This window comes from Tursiops truncatus, chromosome 2 (genome assembly GCF_011762595.2).
Source record: "Tursiops truncatus isolate mTurTru1 chromosome 2, mTurTru1.mat.Y, whole genome shotgun sequence".
In the NCBI taxonomy this organism is placed as follows: domain Eukaryota; kingdom Metazoa; phylum Chordata; class Mammalia; order Artiodactyla; family Delphinidae; genus Tursiops; species Tursiops truncatus.
The window spans coordinates 80,256,737-80,277,289 of record NC_047035.1 but is presented as its reverse complement, the minus strand read 5'-3'; the positions used below and the strand labels follow the sequence as shown (position 1 = coordinate 80,277,289).

The 20,553-nt window shown below is 39.9% G+C and overlaps 1 protein-coding gene across 8 annotated transcripts in view; it reads left to right on the top strand.

Moving 5' to 3' along the window:
- Positions 1-20,553, top strand: part of MEIS2 (Meis homeobox 2) — a 200,981-nt gene that overhangs the window by 176,025 nt on the left and 4,403 nt on the right. For all 8 annotated transcript variants that reach the window (XM_033851424.2, XM_033851426.2, XM_033851425.2 and 5 more), the window contains one exon: positions 19,308-19,366. In XM_033851424.2, coding sequence (XP_033707315.1) covers positions 19,308-19,366 — 59 coding nt within the window. The remainder of the gene's footprint in view (positions 1-19,307; positions 19,367-20,553) is intronic.

Here is a 20,553-nt window from a genome sequence, read left to right as displayed (position 1 = left end):
CAAAATATAAATTTGCTATGAGTCTTCCAGAGTTTTCACTAAATGTTTGACTTTTTCTCTGAGTCAGAATTTGATGGACTGTGTAGTTTAGAAGAGTGATGATCCAACAGAATCATGATGACCCTCCCTGCCAGATTTTCCATAGTACTAACTTCGAATATATTTTGGTTTTTGATAAATAAATATTGTCCTATTTAGAAAATGTGCCCTCGCTTCAGCCATGGTCATCGTCATAAGTACAGCACAGCCTACCACTTAATTCAATGAGCTCCATTTAATCAAGAGATTAGATCCAGCCCAAAGATTCATGGACTGTTTGCTTCACATAAATGAATCGGTGATTCACGCTTGCTGATCAACCTACCAACACCACCGTTCGTAAATGGGAACAGGCCAACCCCTGCTGGCGTAATTATCTGAGGGAGGAGAAGTGGGATGGGCACTGAACAGCTGATGGCTCTTCTCCCTTCTGGAGGGGTGCCCTTGAGATGACAGAGTATAGGTGGGCAGGGCAGGGCAACTGTGACACCTCCCTGGGGTCCCTTCAATGCCAGGAATTTACCAAGCCTCAGCTGTCAAAGAACAATAAATCTTCCTTCAAAATATAAAACATAAATCAGTGTTTCACAAACACTGAAAGGCAAGGAGAAACTAAATCCCCATAATAATGAAAAGAATCCTGTTAATTAAATCAGCAAGGTAGAGAGCTTCCCTCCTAGCTCACAGCCCAGCTGAACCGTAGAATACCTTCGAGACTGAAGCTGAAATCCAAGCTTTTTCTAGGTTGCAAGCCAGCATCCTGAGGGAACATTTAGAAGAAAAAAATCCTTAAGCACAGGACAAGTAAACACAATTTTTTTTTTTTTTCTCAGAAGTTGTACTGGGTTATGTTTATCTGGGAAGGGAAGTTGCAAAACGATTTGTAAACCAGGTTCAATATATTTGTGCCAACCCCTTATCAGATCTGCCACTAGTCAAGGGTAAGCTGAAGGCCGGTTACTGTGAACTACAACATAAAAGCAAATATACGGCAGGGCTTCCCTGGTGGCGCAGTGGTTGAGAGTCCGCCTGCCAATGCAGGGGACACAGGTTTGTGCCCTGGTCCGGGAAGGTCCCACATGCCGCGGAGCGGCTGGGCCCGTGAGCCATGGCCGTTGAGCCTGCGCGTCCGGAGTCTGTGCCCCGCAACGGGAGAGGCCACAACAGTGAGAGGCCCACATACTGCAAAAAAAAAAAAAAAAAAAAAAAAAAGCAAATATACGGGACGCTTAAAGGAAAGGAGAGAAATATGTTATTGCTTCTGATTTTTTTTTTAATTAGTCTTTTCAACCATAGCCTGTTTCAATTTATTTGGCTGTTAGACATCCTGGATCAGATCACTTACAGCAATGATTAAGTGTTTACTTCACACATCTTCCTTTTTGTGTGCAAAGCTATTGATATAGATTTGTGGGTTTTTTTTAAATGCTTGGTTAATTGGCTGCTCTACTAAGAGAGAGGCTGTTAACGGCGGTTGAGGAAAGCTGGAAAAAAATCGAGGTTAACGTTTCTTACGCACCTATCATGTTTGGGAATTGAGGGCCCTGAAATATTACTGCACTCAAGACACTGATAGCAACTTCTGATCCCATCAGTGGGAGCCCTCACAGGGATGAAAGTCATATCCTCTCACCCCAGTCAGCTTTTGGTTTTACTCTCCAAACCAGTTCACTTCCACCCATAGTCTACTGACCTTTAAATTGCTTTTGACTGCCAGAGGGAGTGCTTTTCAGATGAACTGGAGTCTGTTCACAGAATCTGAGACTTCCCTTCAGAACTTACCCATATCTGAAAAACCCAAAACTACCCAACTCTCTTCTAGACGTCAACGTTTAACTAATCTTTCACATAATGATTAATCGAATATTAGTTATTGCATCAGTGTCTTTGAAAAATTTGTTGTGAATGGCATAGGATATATTTGCGGTACATCAAAGTTCACTCAGATTTATCTTTGACTACAGCAAGGTTGTGTTTTTAATTTTCTGGCACAAGAGTTTTCTTACCATCATCTGCATTCTCCATGTATTACCCTTTATCCTTGCCCACCCCATAACCACACGTGCACATACCTGGAAAGATCATTTTTCAGGTGAAGGTGTCTACTGCTGCTAGAAGGTGAAGTAGTAGGGTGTAGTTTTATATTGAGAAGTAGAATTGGGTCCACAACCTTTCAGCTCCCACCACACTACCAAATGATCTGACCCTGGAGGTAAGAGTGGCAGAACGAAAGGAAGTAGCCAACAAAATACAGTTCATTCCTAGCTCTCCATGGCTAAGAGGAGGTGTAAGAAGCAGCAAGTGGCCCACAATATGATATTCAGTTCATTGGATTCCCGGGAGTGAAGCAACACAAGATAGTGGATCCCAGCTCAGTCCCAACTGCTTCCCTCTGATGACCCCATCCACAGCCTGTCCTCAGACAGGTTATGGGTCATGGTCTGATTTCCTTTCAGCATGGTATATTTTTTTTCCTTCTGATCTTTCACAGTAGTACCTGTGTACTTGGAGGAAAAAAAAATCTTAATTTTTTTTTTAACTGTGTCAAGACAAGAGAGATTTAAAGTCACAAGGCATGTAAGGTGCGTTAATGAAAAGCAAGTGTATGTATGTGCATGTGTGTGTGTGTAAATTCAATGTGTGTGCATATCGCAAGAGACAAATTTTGAGGTTTTTAAAATTAGTATTTTTACTGTGTCTTTATAATCTTTCTCTGCAGGACTTTAAGGAAATAATTGCTTTAACAGTTTGTTCTTTGGATCCGGCTGGTAGGTGATATAAAAAGCTGTGTTTCACTGGCATTGATAGTGAATATCTTTAATCACAGGTACATGACTGGCCATCATTTGATGAGGAATAACTCTTTAAGTAAAGACGGTAACTAACTTCCTCCTAAAAGGCTAGAACCTATGCTTGTTAATGGAGAATCTTAAACAAAATGCAGGTTTTATGCAGATCCAAAATGTATGTCTGGTCGAAAGTTCGCTTTTAATTTCTTAAAATATAAGCTCTTCAAGCACATCTATAGATTAACTTGGGAAAATAACCAGGCTAACATTGAACATCTACTCTGAAGAGGCAACCAAGCTGAGTGCTAGGAACAAAATAAGTTGGAACTTGATGGCAGCAGTAACAGTTCATTTCAAAGAGATTCCACAATTAAATATTAGAAATAATATTATAATTTTACCATAATGTTTAAATATACCCTTTATCTTATTTTGTATATCCGTATTTAGTAGAAGTACAAAGTAGCTTTTTCTCTTTTGATTGTTAAGTTTTTGAGTGATTAACCAAAGGCAGGTGTGGACAGTAGAAACAAGCACCGTAAAAACTGGCCAGCCCCTCTGCTGCCTGGGGGACCACTGTGACACACACAGCCATTCTCTGTGTACATTGACATCGTTTTGACAGTTTAGCACCTTTTTTTTTCCGGAGTTGGGAGTGGGGGTCAAGTCTTCTGGTTAGGAATTTTCAAAGGCCAATTTGTAAAAGGCAAAAATTAAGTTTGCATTCCTTTATATATTTGGATATGACAGATTAAAAGCAAGGTAGGTATGCGGAGCATGTCTAATCCTTCACCAAGGTGGCAGTCTCAAATGCTTTGATGTCATCTGGTCGCAGGGCCCCTGAGACTTTTCGAGGAACCAAATTCAGCTGACTCTATATGGCCTGCCTCTCCCTTCTGGTGTTCAAAAAAGAAAGAAAAGGTCCCTGCACCTTCTTGTCTCCTTCGTTTATTGTACGGTTTGCTTTGTTTGTTTGATTTTAAAACTGCCATTATGTGAAAGTGTTGCAAGTATAAATAATTGAGAAGATAACTCTGTAGGGAAACCACTTTTGCTGCCTTTGTGCAAAGGCAGCTCATTATGGCTCTGAGCTGCAGCATTCCGTAAGAGCAATTATGCAACATCAGTATGTCATGGATATTAACCAAGGGGAGTAGATAAGAGACGGGAAGATAATTTTGTAACTTATTTAATTAAATTTATTTGGTTTTTCAAATAGTTCCTCTAGTGTATAATTTACCCAACCTCTCTGTGGTTGCTCTGGTCTTTGCAGGACTGGCATTCAGCATTTGTTTGAGGGCATCCCTCCTCAGTTCTGTGTGGACCTACCATGTATTTCTGTTGGGGTTTAATTTCCACCCAAGGAGAGGTTACCCATGAAAATGGAACTGTAATTTGGTCATGAGGTGGTTATCCCCCCCAGGGCTTATATAGCCAGTTAATATATGTTAATACAGCAAAGTGAACAAAAGGTTAAATAAGTGGGTCAGGCTCAGAACGAGTCCTGTACTGCTTACTTCTGCTTAAACGGAAGGAAAAGCCCATAATGGCACTCGCCTTACTTTCACCCCCATCATTTTAAGAATTGCTTTGCCAATCCTTCACAGCAAATAGCAATTTTAAGTGGACCAAAACAGAGCTCAGGGTGTTTGCACTCCATGGTAATGATAGAGTAGCTGTGCTCCCTGGAGTTCAATAAGCCCAACAATTGAGTCATTTTTGCCCCCTGTGAGCGAATCACTGCTGTTAGCCTGAATGACAGGATTGCTTATAGAACTGGAGCCCTTCACCGGGCTGACCTCATCCTGGGACAGCGAGGTTCAGAGGGCAGGCAGGTGGTGTTTAACACAGTTACAAGTAAAAGCTGATTTTGTACTTGTACACTCTGTAAACAAGAAAGCAGGATTGGCAGGGGCGGGGGTGGGAGGGGAGGGGAGGGGAGGGGAGCGGAGGGAGAAGCTGGATGTGCATTGATGTACTTTATCCAAAGCAGCGCTTCCTCTTTTCCTGTCTCTTTCCCCTTCTTATTTCTTCCTTTCCTTAATGTCATGCTCCCCTCACCATCTTGTCTCTGCCTCTGTCTCTCTCCTCCCCATCTCCCACCCTCCATACACAGAAGTCTCTAACACATGTAATAGACATGCTAAAGTTAGATGGCCACAGCCCAATTTTAGTTCTGATTAATGAAAGATGCAGAGGGTGTTGCCAAAAAAAAAAAAAAAAACTCCAGATTTAAGATTAGTCTTCAGTTTCTGAATCATTTTTGAAGCATAAATTTTAGGCACACATAGCAAAATACCCAATGATAGTTGTTGTTTTTTTTAAAATATTTCTTTGAGTAAGAAACTATGAGAAAAGTAGCAAAAGGGAAAGGTTAGAGAAGACATCCCAGACTAACATCATCTTCTAATGATCAAACTACCTTTGAGATAGAGAAATTCTAGAGAACATTTTCAGCCTGCACATTTTTGGGGGTCAAAGGGCAATGGAGTAGTCAGGTTTTATAATAATCTTGGGAGGGGGTATTGTGAACAGGTAATATATAAAACAAGAGCCCTTCAAATGATTCTCTATCTCTGAGTCTGACTTGGGGAAGTAGGAACATGGAAATCCTATTTTCAAATAGATAAATGATTTAAAAATACAATTTTGGTTAAAAAAACACTGCTTCATTTTTCTTCAAATCCTTGCAACCCTAGTGCCCCTCAAAATCTTAATAACTACACTTAAGAATTGATTGGTACCATTATTCCCTCTTAGAGATTCATAATATTAGCCTATTAAAAAGCTATTAAAAGCTGTGACATCACTTGCAGCGAAGAACACATCTTTACTTTGTTTCACTTAGTGCTGTTTCCCTACCACACTTTGACCTACCATCTTTGTTTTGGAGGAACACCTATTGACACCAGTGTCCTTCAGAGCACAATTTGGGAAAACTTCCTTAGAAAGATATAATGAGAAAGAAATATTTTAAGAAAGTTTTCTATTCTTTCCTTTCTCCATCTCACAAACCTTACTCCTTCACTTTCTACTCACTATTCCTCTGTCCACACACACACACACACACACACACACACACACCCCAGAGTACTCCATTGACCTCAGTTCCCATTACTCCCAGCTTATTCTCTTCTCTCAGTCAACTGGACTTATCATGCCCCAATGTTCACCAGCCTAGAAAAGTCTGGTGCCCACTTTCTGCCAAGTCAAGTCCTTCTCTTCCTTCAACCCTGTACACAAGACTTGCCTGGCATCTCTAATGCCCAGATGGATTCACACCTTTCAGCTAATGCCTCTAGTCTGTATCTTTAGTGGTTTTTGAGTGCAAAGATAACTACACAGAGCCAGGAAGCCAGTTATTTCCCATATTAGCTCTGCCCTATTCTAGGGAATATTATTTCGTCAGGGTTTCAGCTATTCAGCCACTTGCAAAGTGAGGACAAGAAAATCCCGCTGGGCTCTTCCATTCTCAATTCAACATTATTTCCGAGACGTAGGAACCTTGTTTTCATTCAGCCATTTAGTTATTCATTCACTATACATTTTATTGAGGATGTACTGCATGCTTGACACACTCTCAATAACATAGAATTCAGATGTGGTTCTGCTTTCTAGGGCTACCTGGTGGGAAGCTGGACACGTAAATTGTGATTATAGTATTGAATAAATGCTGTGATGGGCCTGTGAGCTATAAGTGCTACTGACTGAAGAAGTGCTTCTTACTCAAACTGTGGAATCAGAGACGTTACCTCCAAAAGCTGTTCTCTGATAAGAATTTTGAAGGGTGTGTTGACCAGATAGCCATGGGAGAAAGGCCATCCCAGACTGAAGAAATAGTGTGTTCCTAGCATGTTAGCATATTAACTTTATGCTTATTAATTGCCTTTTTGTTTATATGTACATTACTGTATAGCAGTTAAACCAATTTGTAAATTAACTTATTTTTACGTTACTTTATCTTTACTGTGAAAATGGAGATCATTCAAATGCTATCATTTCTATTTTTTTTAAAGGTTTTTTTTTTTTTAATATAAATTTATTTATTTATTTATTGGCTGTGTTGGGCCTTCGTTTCTGTGCCAGGGCTTTCTCCAGTTGCGGCGAGCGGGGGCCACTCTTCATCGCGGTGCGCGGGCCTCTCACTGTCGCGGCCTCTCTTGTTGCGGAGCACAGGCTCCAGACGCGCAGGCTCAGTAGTTGTGGCTCACGGGCCCAGTTGCTCTGCAGCATGTGGGATCTTCCCAGACCAGGGCTCGAACCCGTGTCCCCTGCATTGGCAGGCAGATTCTCAACCACTGTGCCACCAGGGAAGCCCTTCTATTTCTAATAGTAAGCCACTTTAGGAAATTCTGGTAGATGTGAAATGTGAATATGCAAAAAAAAAGATCCTTTCAAATTGCAGTACGAAGTGTTTGCTTCTTTGTCTATTGGAGACTATAGCTTTGTCTGGAACACAGGAATCAAAAGTTGATGTCTTTATTTCTCTGCAAATCAGGGGAAAGAAATCCACTAACCCTCTAAAGCTAAAATATTTAAGGATTAAAGCAGATGTGGCATAACTGCTGGTTTGCTGAGTCTCTTGTGATTTATAAAGATATATTTTATGTCTTTTATGATTACGGGATGATGCTGAAAATTTTGTGGGTAATAATACCGTCACATTGGAAAGACTGCATATAACATCTCTGAAGAAGATACAGAATGCTACTCAGCTGCAAATCAAAGTAAAAGATGTTTAATTTGTTATTAAGAAAAGGCAGTGAAGAAATTTTATTTGGAATTTGGTCTTTGATGTCTGATCATCATAAATGTGAAGACATTAAGTCATATGTTTATGAATAGATTTTTTTGCCTCTTGACATAATGGGATATGTTTTCATAATAATTTTTAAAGATTTTTGTTAGATGTATAACTGTTAGAACTATAGGTTATTTGAAGTGACCTTGAAATTTTTTAAATCTTCGATTTTTCCCCCTTTGGCACCTGGACTAGATGCCAGTATAAACTGGTTAAATACCATTTGGTTTAAACAGAAAGACTGTACCATATATGCATATTTATGATATTTTGTTTGTTGGATCTTTTTCTTAATATTACTTGACTTTCTGTGTTTTAATCTCATTTTTTTTTTCTTATTTTGGGTTGAAGCCACTCTAAAGCTTAACACCTAGGAGATTTCTCACTTATGGTTCCCTTTAAAAGTGCCAAAATCTCAGCCTCTCAAACAAGAGACCAAGCTACAATTTAAAGAAAGCAGTGGTATTGATAAAGGGCCCTAAGAATGTTGCCACTTTCCTCATGTGTCTTCTGCCACAGTCTTTCTTTTAAACCAGCAGGAGAGTTGGAAGAAGGATAAGAGCCTGGCCCATCCAAACACTCCTGGCATGCCACGCTGGTCTCTGAGGTCTCCCCTGCTGCTTTAGAAAAAGGAGCCCCACAGACAAATGAAAGGGCCACGGGGACATTCTCATGCAAGCCCCTTCCCTCCAAATACCAAGTGGCTGTAGATTGCTGGTGTTGGGATGGCTTGGCCTGAGTTGAAGAATAGACACTTGAGAACCATTTGTTTCCACACCATTTTGGGTGAAGTGCTATAGTTTTCACTTTAAAAGCCCGTTTAAAAAGAAAAATACTGTTTGAAAGGAGGACACAATTTGGAAGCCATCACACTTAATGGAGTCCCTTTTCAATGGAACACTTTGTCCTATCAATTCTCTTCTAAATTAGTTGTCACTACCTGGAGAAAACCCACCGTTAATTGTCTTAAAAACAAACAGTCTCCCATATATTTTTCCCATCTCCAATCTTTAAAACTCTTTTGGAACTTCCACAGAGTATGAAGTGAAACACCATTTGTTTAGCAGCACACAGTACATTATAACCATTGCCCTGTAAATCCAGTCGCACAAATTATCTCAGAATTAAAAGAAAAAGCAAGCTGGACCTAATAGGAATAAAGGTTTTTACCGACAATTAACTTGACCAGCCATTGTTAGATAAAGGACTTGGTAAGATCTGCAGGATCTATGAAGAGGAAGTAATTCTTTTGGAAGTAGTTAGGCAGTTTATTATACTTGTTGCCACAGCCTGCAATATTCATCTAGTTTTGGAGATTTGAGGAGATGAGAGGGGTTTGAAGTTAAAGTCGCTTCTTTCTAGACTTTCACTCTTCTTTTGTCCTTTGTCTTGAGTGGCCTGACGAGCTTGTCAGCCTGAAAGTCCCACTGTCAACTCAAAGGCAACATCTGGAAAGCTGGGTTTGCCTCTCCTCATCTCAACAAGTAGGAATTCCTCCGAAATTTCCAATTTTCATCAAGTGTATACCATAGCATACCAGACATAGATTCTCAGGTTTATCCTTTTAATATCGTTTATATTTGTATCTTTTCTTTGCCAGCTAAGCACACTTCATCAGCAGTTCGCCAAGCCACATGGCCTACTTCTTTTGTATTTCTACCACCTTAGTCTGAGTTCACTTTATTTCCCTCTTCTGCTTGGATTAGAATAGCTTTCTACCGTTTAGCTTCTAGCTTCTCATCAACTCATACATAGCTCTCAGAAATACATCTTCCTCAAGCACCATATTTCATCATTCCACTCTTCAGGAATTTCAGAGGTTCAGTTTGTTACTCAAGAACTTCCACCCAGGTGGAGAAAATGGGGAGATGTTGGTTAAAGGATACAAACTTCCAGTTAGAAGATGAATAAGTTCTGGGAATCTAATGCAAAGCCTGGTGATGATAATTAACAGTCTCGTATCATGTACTTGAAAGTTGCCAAGAGAATAGATATTAAATGTTCTCACCATGAAAAAGAAATGGTAATTACGTGATGTGATGGAGGTGTTAGCTAATGCTATAGTGCTGATCATTTTGTAATATATAAATGTGTCAAATCAACACATTGTATACCTTAAGCTTACACAGTCTTATATATCAAACTTACACAATGTTACATATCAATTACAACTCCATAAAGCTGGAAAAATAAAAACTCCTCCACCAGCTTGTCTATTAACTGTGGCCATGTGTTCCAGACCAAAACCAGGAGCCTGTCTGAAGTCAGTTCCTGCACCCTCCCTTGCGCACAGCCTGATCTGCCTCGGTGTCTTCACACACACCATTTCCTTATTTCCTTCCTTCCCAATAATCTATACGCTTTTAATCTAGTCCAACTTCCCTCCTCCAAGAATCCGGTGATTAACCGTCATCTGACTTCTCTAATTGACTCCATCACACTTATTTACTGAGTGTGGACTGCTATGATTTGTAATTATTACGTATTCTCAAATTGTGCTTTTCAATTTGTTTCTGTGGTTACAAAGAGTAAAAAGCTCTAAAGGCTTGAACTGCATTTTTTAAATTTTAAATAATATGGACACAGTCATATAATTATATACTTACATATTATATATAATTTCTTATTATATATGATCTTGTCATATTTTGTTATTAAACTTGTCTTTTGTTAGGTACAGAATGTAGAAGATTTATCAGTGTGGGACACATGTACAGATTACTGTGGAGCTTAATACTTACTCATTCTAAAGTTTTTAGGACCAAAAAAGGATGAAAAGAGGCCTTACATAATCCCTGTTCTCTACACCTTGCTGCCCTTCCTACCCCCTCACCTTTTCCCTCCAGAACCCAGTCTCTCCCTGGGATACGTATGCTCTCCCAGAGAAAGCTCTACTAGGACAGTTCTCGAGACATTGAGGCAGTAGGTGCTGAATAACTGTTGACTGACCCCTGGGGAACATAGGATAAAGCAAGGAATGAGGCTGAGAAAAATGTCTGTTTGCCCTGGAAAGTGAGAAAGGGGAGAAAAGAGAAAACACTAGAACATGGCATGATGGCAGAAAAACAAGGATTTTTAGCAGCTTTTCTTTTCTCCATCATTTTCAGCATTCCCACTGCCTACAAAGTTTCTGTCTTTGACCTATGTGGTTATATGTCTAAATATTCTAGAGTTGATAACCCTTCTTACCCTTCCTTTCAGCAGCAGCAGAACAGAAAACTTAGCCAGGTGTTAATCTCTGCAAAGTTTATTGCCTGCCTGGTGTGTGTGTGTGTGTGTGTGTGTGTGTGTGTGTGTGTGTGTACACATACATATACATACATGTATGTGTATGTGCATGTATACACACATACGTACATGCATATGGCTAATGACTTCTCACAGTTTATCTCAAGGCCACATTGTTTCCTGTTCCACTTGGTTGACAGGACATCTCTGACGTGACAGATGTATCCACTGAGAACGGGATCATGCGTTTGAAACCAGTTTAGTTCTTAGCAAGGCGATGCATATGGCTTATGGAGATTTTGTGGTTGATTTTTTTCCTTATATATTACTCAGGGAAGCCTGTGTCAGTATAAATGAGTGGTAACGAAATCAACATTATGGCATCTTTGATACTGCATTTGCAAAAGCTTTTCAGGACGTTGTTTAATTCGGGGCTTAATGATTGATATTATAGACGGTGAATAAACATTTTGGATGGATCTGTTTGCTCACAGGTTTAAAAAATCGAATCCCTTTTTCTCTTGGATATAAAGAGTGTAATGCCGTTGAAGAGGAAACAGTTCAAACGTGGTCATCATAGGCTGGTGGCACCAAAAGTAGAAACTCAGGGTAAAATTTGCTGTCAGGAAAAACGGAGCATTCTTTCTCAACTCAGGAACGCGTGGTTCATGCGAGCTTGCTTGTAGATGGTTGCTACAATAAGACTCCTTTCATACAGGTGTGTTTATGCCCCAGGCTTGCTGGCCACAGTCCATTCCATTTACAGAAGCTGAATTAAACAATAACTACCGCATTGCAAAAGATGGTGGGGAGAGGGGGAGAAGAGGGGGAAAGGTGAGCGTCAAAGGAGATGCCTGAGAGCTTTGTTCGGGCCAAGAAAAACCCTGTTGCAATTGTCAGAGCTTGTTGATGTTGCCGGCAACGGCACTTTTTTTTTTCTCCTGGATTTTGTGGTTCTGCCTTAGGAAAGAAAGTAAAATAGAACGGAAGAACAAAGTCCTACTCTATAAATCAGCAGCTGCTCCTTGCCAGATCAAAGGAGTGACATTTTTGCTCCTGGACTACTTGTCCACTTGAGGGCTTGACAGGCAGCTAACAGCTGGCCTGCTAGACTGTATGGGAGAATCCGCCTACATCTTCTTCCGAGCAGATGACAAGCTAATCAAAGAGATATCCATAGCATAGGGCATGTAAGTGCACCTTGATCTCCTCAAACATAGCTAATACATAATTACTAAACAGCTTGGTGTATTTTTGGCAAGTTAATGCTTAGGTGGCTTCCACTGAGAAGTAGGATATAGAATTAATACTCCAATCAAAGGTGATGTTGAAAGCTAAAGAGATACTAGATTTGTCGGGATCTTCTCCTGTTAGCGTGAAATGGCTAGGAACATGATGAGAACCGGCTAAAATGTGTGAAACTGATTGTCAGGTGACTGGTTGAGTTTTCGAAGCCCAGTCAGGCAGTAGTGTTCAGATAGATGAACAGGTACTTGATCATTGGTAATTTTGAGAACAATTACTCCTGCATTTTATGCTGATAGAGCCGAACAAAGCTGTAGATGTATCTTCCGTGTCTGTAAAGAATTGCTTTCAGAAGCACTATTAGGAGTGTAGGTATACAGATCTGGAATTTTAATGTCAGTAGTAAAACTTTCAGAGTAATTCAGTTTCTAGTTGATTTCCATCTGCAATAAATCATGTACAGGATGAGGTAATATACTACAACTTATGTCTATTGACTTAGTATTTTATCTTTAAGAGGATAGATCCTAGATATGAATAGCTAAGGATCTTTGTGTATTTTCTCCTCCCTTGCTTTCAAGTAGCTTTGAAAGATCACTTTTATAGTGCATGATAAATAGCCGCACATGAATAATCTGATAGCATTCTGGAAGAGTAACAGTGCTTCAAAATCATAACCTGCTGGGATGTTTTGTTACGCGCCATTGGGTGTGATTATACTTATGGAATAGTGTTTATTGTTGCTCAGTATTATAAAGAAAATAAAAGATAATTCCCTATCTTAGAGGAATTTCTCAAATACTTTTATTAAAAAGTCTCTACTGTTGGCTGTATATGCCTTAGTCAAATAGGATGCCAAATTCTCCAGGCCATTTTAAACACTTTTTTAATTATGAAAATAATCATACTTATTAAAAACTCAAACAGATCAGAATGACATGAAATAAAAATAGAAATCTACCATTTTCCTGCTATCCATTCCTGAGAGAGAACAGTTTCCACAAGAACACTTTATTGGTCCAACTTTTCCTTTAGGAGGTACTAATGGAGTAAAATGTATTAAATTATTATAAATTGTTTGTTGCCCAAGACAAGTGATTAAAGGACTGTTTAGATCTGACATAGCTAAAGAGAATAGTATGTGCATTTTCACAGCTAAGGTTCTTGATTACAACTTGATCTTTGCAAGTTTCTATTCTTAGTAAGAGTACTGGATCATGTATTTGGTATGTGACCTAGAGCAGAAACTCTCAAACTTAAATATGCATGTGTCACCTGGAAATCTTTTAGAATATTGATTCAGAGTCAGTAGTGCCAGGGTGGGGACCACTATATTTCTGCAGTTCTAACAAGCTTGAGGGGATGTTGATGTGGCTCGTCCATGGAACACAGAGTTGCAAGGATCTAGAGAACCGTTAAGAGAGTGATTTCAAAATAGCTCGCCCCACTACCCAGCCCCCCTGGAGATGCCCACTCCAGTGTCTAAAATCCCCACCATGGCATTATACACTTGTATTAGCTGTAATCTCTGGGAAGACCCCATGGCATGGACACATGCTACCTGCAGGGGTACAGCACATTATTACCCTGTTATCAACTCAGCATGGCTTTGTTTAATAATAACCCACCTAGTCTGAATTATTGCCCATAAGAGAACAGAGCTCTTTAGGAGGGGACATGAGATAGATGCATTTTGAGTGTAAGCTAACATTTAACGAGCCCTTACTGTGTGCCAGATACTGTGGCACAAAGATTTTACGTGCAATATCTCCCTTAATCCTCATAAACAATCTGGGCCCAACTCTTGCCCCAGTTTATAGATAGGAATCAAACTGAGGCTTAGAAGTTTACATAGACTTGCCCAAGGTGACACAACAAGGAATGAGCCCATGCTCTTCATCACTTTGCTCTACAGAGAAGTCTGGAATATGGAACAATAACTGAGAAGCGTTTACCCAAAGTAGGGTATTTTAGTAACGAACCTATGTGCACCCTCCTAACCTGAGGGAAGAATTAGATAAAAGAAAGAATTTTGAAAGAACACATTAGAAAGGTCATCAGAAGATAAGCATGAGCTACTTGATAATTTTGCCCAGGGCCTTTCATGTCAGCATAAACACTCCACTGCTCAAGGCCTATTCATAAAGCTACAAAAGGTGTGTGATTCCAGATTAATATCATGTTTTCATATTGTAAATTTATAAGTATTAGCTCATGGTGTTTTGAGAACTGTAGACCAATCTAGTATCTATCAAATTATAAATTAAGCTGTAGCTCTGGGAAATTAATTATGAACCATGAATGTGTCTCTAAGTAGCCCATGGATCTCATTTGTTTACCATACTTTGCTCACAGTTGTCTGGGAAAAAAGACCCACTTATCTGGCCACCTGTGAAAAACTTATGTTTGAGACATGACTCAATCATCTGTGTGTCAGGGTACACATTCAAAGGCATTAAACCTGCTTAATTCATTGATTCAGCCTTTTCAATGTATCTCATTGAGAAAGCCCCACTCTTAGCCATAACCACACACAGAAAAAGACATGCTTTCTTTGTGAACGAAGAAAAAAAATGAAGAAACTTGATAACTGACTTGCCCCTCTTGAGGCTTCATTGCTGCACACCCCAACCAGTAGCAAGCTTTGTGAATAAGCACCTTCACTGATGAAGTCTCATGGCTGGGGAAAGTGGAGAAACAGAGGTTTTTCATTTTTTAACAGGTCCCCAGTCACCAAGCTGCCTATAACACCTCTTCCCAATTGATCGGATCCCTCTTCAGCAGTTCAGCTCTCCTCCTTAACCAGACCAAACGATGCAAAAGCTTCAATTCTGGGGATTCTTGATTCCCCCTCAGAGGGTTTCAGGGCTGGCATCTTTCCAGTTGACTCCATGGAAGCCTGCGCTTTCTAACAAAAGGAATGCTGCCGAAAGGAATGGGTTACCAGGTGGGGCATGAAGTTAGTGAACCAGAAAGAGGGATTTATCAGCCATTTAAAAAGAGGGAGAAAGAGAAAGGAAAAGGAATCAACCAACAATCAGGAATGACACCTAAGTCTACTTCTATCAATCTGAAATATGCTGGGGAGTGAAAACACTTTAAAAGAAAAATCACCGCGTCAGATTTTGGTTGCAGAAAAGTTTGGCTCTCTTGTTGGGGCTTAAGGTGGGGTTGTGGGAGAGGTCTCCAGAAGACCTCTCTCCAACAAGACAAGATGAGATTTCAATGATATTTTCCTCTCTTGGGTTTATTCTTTTTAATATATAGATATATATTTTTTCACTCTCAGTTGACTCAAAAAGTCCTCGTGATTCTTGGAAAGTCATTGAATTTATTTCTGTAATTAAGTTATTTTTAAACTAACCGTCTAAGTATATAATTTTTAAGGATCACACATACTAATGCATTTTCTATTTTAGTAAAATTTAATGAGAAAGTAGATAGTCTTAGTAGATCCTCTCCAGAGCTTTTGTGAGCCTGGATACTAACTTTGTGTTCAATACAAATCAATGGAACTAGTGTACTTTAGGGTACTCATTCCCTAAGGAGTCACTAATGGAATTATCTCTAGCCCTTAAAAAAAGTCACAATGAGGCTAATGAAAAATATTTTTTAAGTGAAATCTGGATAAGGCACTAGGCTTACTAGCACATTTATGGCATTTATCATATATGGCATATTTTACATGCAAGTTGTACAAACCTCAGAATGCTTTTAAGAGCTATCTAAGAAGACTCTGTGATTTCGGGTGAAATAGTTTGTACCAATAGAAAAGTATATGTCTTCAACTTCAGAATCATTCTGGGATGACATTACAACTTAGAGAATTTTTTAATATCAGATACAGATGAAAAACCTAACAGTCTTTGGATTGGAAATAACTTGCGGGGGTTTTCATTAAAGTTGGGTGCATCTTGCTGCATTTTGGTTAGTTGGATGTCTTCAGCAATTTTTCAAATGTTTTGGGTTTGGCAAAGTCCAAAATGTTTTTGCCAACACCCTCTTTTCCCCTTAGTTTTTAAACCCGTGTGAAATTCAAGGATAACTTAATCCATATGTGTCTGATTCATTTACACTTAACTCATCAAAATGTTATTTTGTAAGACCCATTTAATAGCCAGGAAACCTTTTGAGCCTTTTAAGATGTCTTTTGTCTTTGAACCAGTGAGTTGCATTTTTCCATATGAATGGAGCTTGGACCTTGAAAGGTGGAAGATCAGCCTGTTTTCAACTTAGACTCTTCAGATTTTAAGTAGAATCAAAACTTGATATTCTGTTTACTGTTTGAGCACTGAATAACTTCATTTTAAAATATAGATCAGAGGAAGTGGAAAAAATTTTCATGTTATGTAATTTTGGGGAAAGACCATATTTGGAAATTTCACATTACTGATATTAAAGAAATAAAAATTACTCCTAATTGGATTTTTGAAATCTGTAATTAAATGGCTTCATTTTATGTACACGGGTGTGTTTTCTAAGAGTAGACTGTGGATCATCAGTGCAGGGGGGTAATTTCACTTTTTAGTGTTAAAGTGTTCTTACAGTCAGCTCATTCATTGGTAATTTTCATAGTAACATCTATGGTGTTTATAAGATATCCCAAGATCAGGGGAGTTGACAATTGGCAGGAGTTGTATGTTAAGAGATTTCTGAAAAATTGGGGCCCATATGTTTTTAAAATTCTGCGTGATTTGAAAGAATGTGGTAGAATCAGGAATCTGGCAAGATACAGCACTACGGATCACAAACATTGTCTGAGAACAACAATTCAGAGAGGCTAACTGGAGCCCTAGTGAAAAAAGCAAAATCTCTATGACCCTTTGTAAAAGGATCTAGTGAAAACCTTCAGAGGCTTCTCTGCCTATTTGTTTAGTAGAACTGGGCGAAGAAAGGCCATCGCCATAACTGCTAGTGAACATCCAGTCCATGCCATGGTAACTAGTTGAAAATGTAACACTGGAGTGGCATTTCCAAGTTCAGCGCTTCTATAAAGACCTGAGAGCACACAGATTGCTTTTTTTAATGTTCTGCATTGTTGTGGATCCCCCATTGAACAACCTTTTGAGATGACCCCGTTTTTACTAATGTAAACATTCTGACTAGTATCCAAAGAAATGACCTTTGAGTGAACCTCTAACCTTCCCAGTAATTATTTGTTTGAAGACAGTGTGGAGTTCTCCTGCTGAGAACTAAGGACCATGATGCCTTGCGGCTCTGTGAGGAAGGGAGTGTTTGGGGGAACTGGAGAGAAAGACATAAATAAGCGAACAACCTCCAGATGTAAATAATAAAAGAGTAAAAGGGTGAAATTAAAAAGGGAAAAAATAGCAATTCATTTTACCTAAAGAGTTGGCCTATAGGAAAAAACAAAACCGGGATTAGTAGCACATAAAAAGAGGTGAAACCCCTGCCATGTGTGTCCTCCATTAGAAACTTCAAGGAGCAGAGGCAAGGTTTCTCCTCTCCTGAGCATCTCAATTGGTCTTAACCTGAGCTGGTGAAAAGAGTTCTGGGGGTGGAACTCTCAGGTCAGTCCTCCTTGGTCCCAGTAAAAGCAGTGAGGGAAAGAGTAGACCATTAAGTTCCTTCTCTGACTTGAGGGATTCTTCTGGAAGGCTTTGTGATCTATCTGGTCAGATATTCCTCAGCACCACTTAAGGTGCCCAGTGGGAATAAATACGCAGTTTCCACTCTCTTTTTGTTTTCACCTCTCATAAGCTGTCCCTTTCTTCCCCAAACCTGAGGGGGTGTGATGTTTTTTGACAATCTGAGCTACGCTTTCTTAAGTAATAAAGAAGTCCATTGTTTGCCAAACAAACCCCATATGCAAAAGACTCCTTTGGTTTTCTAGAGGCTATTTTTCTTCAGTCTAATTGTATTCCCACCAGAGTGCCCACAGGAGGCCTGAACAGGTGTGGGCTGCTGTCCTCCACAGAAGGGACTTTAACGCCATGGGAGCGCAGAGCTGCCAACACACTAGAATTTTCCTGGCTAATTTCAAAGAATGAGTTTTCAGTTCCTGCCTGTGACCCCATGTAGACTCATTAATCATGAAGTCCCCCTGCACTGAAGATTTGAAACTGGGAGTACTGGGAAACGTCATCCATGGGTATGTTTTGCAGGAACAGCTAGCTATATGCTAGGCATCCCCCTCCCTCCATGTCCCCCCTGAAAACATGCAGCCCGTGAATCCTGTGCATCAGCTCAAGCGTGTGGGGAATGCATGTCGTTAAATGCATGGGGACAGGGGTATAACTCGCAAATGGTAGAAAATTGTTTTGTTTTTATTAAATTTGAAGAAATAAAGGAGATTTCTTATCATCTTACTCTGTACATGAATATTTGATGGGCATTATTAAACATTAAAGTAACATGAAGTAGGCACTTATTTTTGGATTTCCAGCAAAATTAGATCCAGGCTTCTATACGAAATAAGTGCTTCTCCTTTACATTCCTGTGATTCAGCCACCACCTGATTTGAAAATGTTTCTTGGGCTCTAATATCAACCATGTGTACCTGAGGCTCTGTCTTTCTAGTGGGTTGAAAGGTGGCTGGGTTTATGGTTGGCAGTTACCTTATCCCTGCCCTGGGTGTCCCAGCTTAGACTGGAAAGGCCGCCCCCAGCTGGCACTGACCTCTAAGTGACCCCTAACTTTACAGGCTTAAACTGCAGGAGTTGCCGAAGAGCAGAAGTCTTTCTGGCCAGCACTTATTACTGCTGTGTTGGTGATAAAACTTCAGACAGCCTAATTGATGGCTTTGCTGACCTAACAATACCTTGTGAAAGCCGAGTGCCAGAGCCTGGTCTCCATTTATGACCAGCTGCAAGGGGAAGCCGGGTCTCCCTGTGATGGCGAGTTTAGGGAAAGAGGGAAAATCTTCCAGCCTGTGAACTTTAACCAGATTCCGACTTGTTCAAAAGGCAGAAGCACAATTGCAAATTAATAGAAATTTTCTCAGGGAAAACTTTTTTCCCTTCCTGAGCCTTTTTAGCAAGTCAGCTTTGAGTTGATGATGAGATGATGGAGGAGATGATCCAGTCAGCTATTTTTGAACATGGAGAGGGAAAATTGCCTTTGAATTAAAAAGATAATTTTCAGTAGATGTTTGACTGTGTTGTATTCTCCGCAGCTTTCGTGCAGAAGTGTTCACGGAGCACAGAAATTGCATTTGCTGACTGGACGTCTCTGTTCTGTTTCAGGTTTATTAATGCCAGAAGAAGAATAGTACAGCCCATGATTGACCAGTCAAATCGAGCAGGCAAGTTCCAACTCATATCTGTGTTCACATCCCACAGGCACAAATCCTCATCAAGTTATACTTCAGGAGTTTCATCACCTGGTAAAGAAATGCTTCCATCAGGCATTCTGGGAGGATTTGTTTTTTAATGTCCCCAGAATTCCATTCTAGGAAGCAACTTCACTAATTGGTGCTAATTGGAGATTTCCCACCCTGACTCTACTGACACTGCTTTTTATTTTCTTTCTGAATTGGTAATTGGGCACAAGTATTAGTGCCACAAGCAGTTTGTTTGACTGTGAGCTCTGGAATTACTCATTGCTTGTCTGCATCCAATCATTAGCACACTCTCATTTTCTCCTTACCCACAATTCCTTGGTGTGCACATTGCTTTCACTCCTGGAGCATCCCCTGTTAAACTCATTGTATCCATTCATTTGCATTGACTATTCATAATATTCTATTAAAGCCTGACCTGCTGCACTGCCAGCATTATTTTTTATTAAAATGCTTCCCATCCATCCCAGGAAAACACACGTGGGTTTTTCTCACAGAGTCTCTCAGTTTCTCTAAAGCCGTCGTTACACGGTACTGTCAGAACCATCCCCGTGAACTCCTAATCATTCTGCTTCGAAATAGGCATTTCCTTAGTTTACTGAGGACTTGTGGTGTCCTGCAAGAGGTCTATGGGAAAGAAAACTGTTTTCCATGTAGGTGATGACTGTTGTCACTCACGAGGGTGTCCAAAGGGATGGAGATTTAAACTGTGGCCTCAGTGTAAAGAATTTAAGAAAATTAATTTCCTTTGGCAAAATTTCCCCACTAACACTGAAATATCGTTCCACTGATGGAGGCCGGGGACCTGTTGGAGAAGAATATAAAACAGTTGAAATATTATATTTACCACGTTTACATTTTCTTTGGTATGAGTGAAAAAGCAAATGTTCCACTGAGTCTGTTTAACCTTGTAAAACTGTGCTCGAATATCAAGTGTTTGTGTCTGATGTGAAATTTTATAAGCCACCAGAGATGCAGGATTACAAAATCTTAACTTAATAGCACGTGGCAATATTTATACATCAGATTCCCTGTCCCTCTTCCCCCAGTCGAGAAAGAAGTCGAGAAGCAAAAGCTACAGAGGATGACCCACCTGGTAAACAGGCTGGTGAAGTCTTTCCTCCAGAACCTTTTTTAAAGCCACTCACACA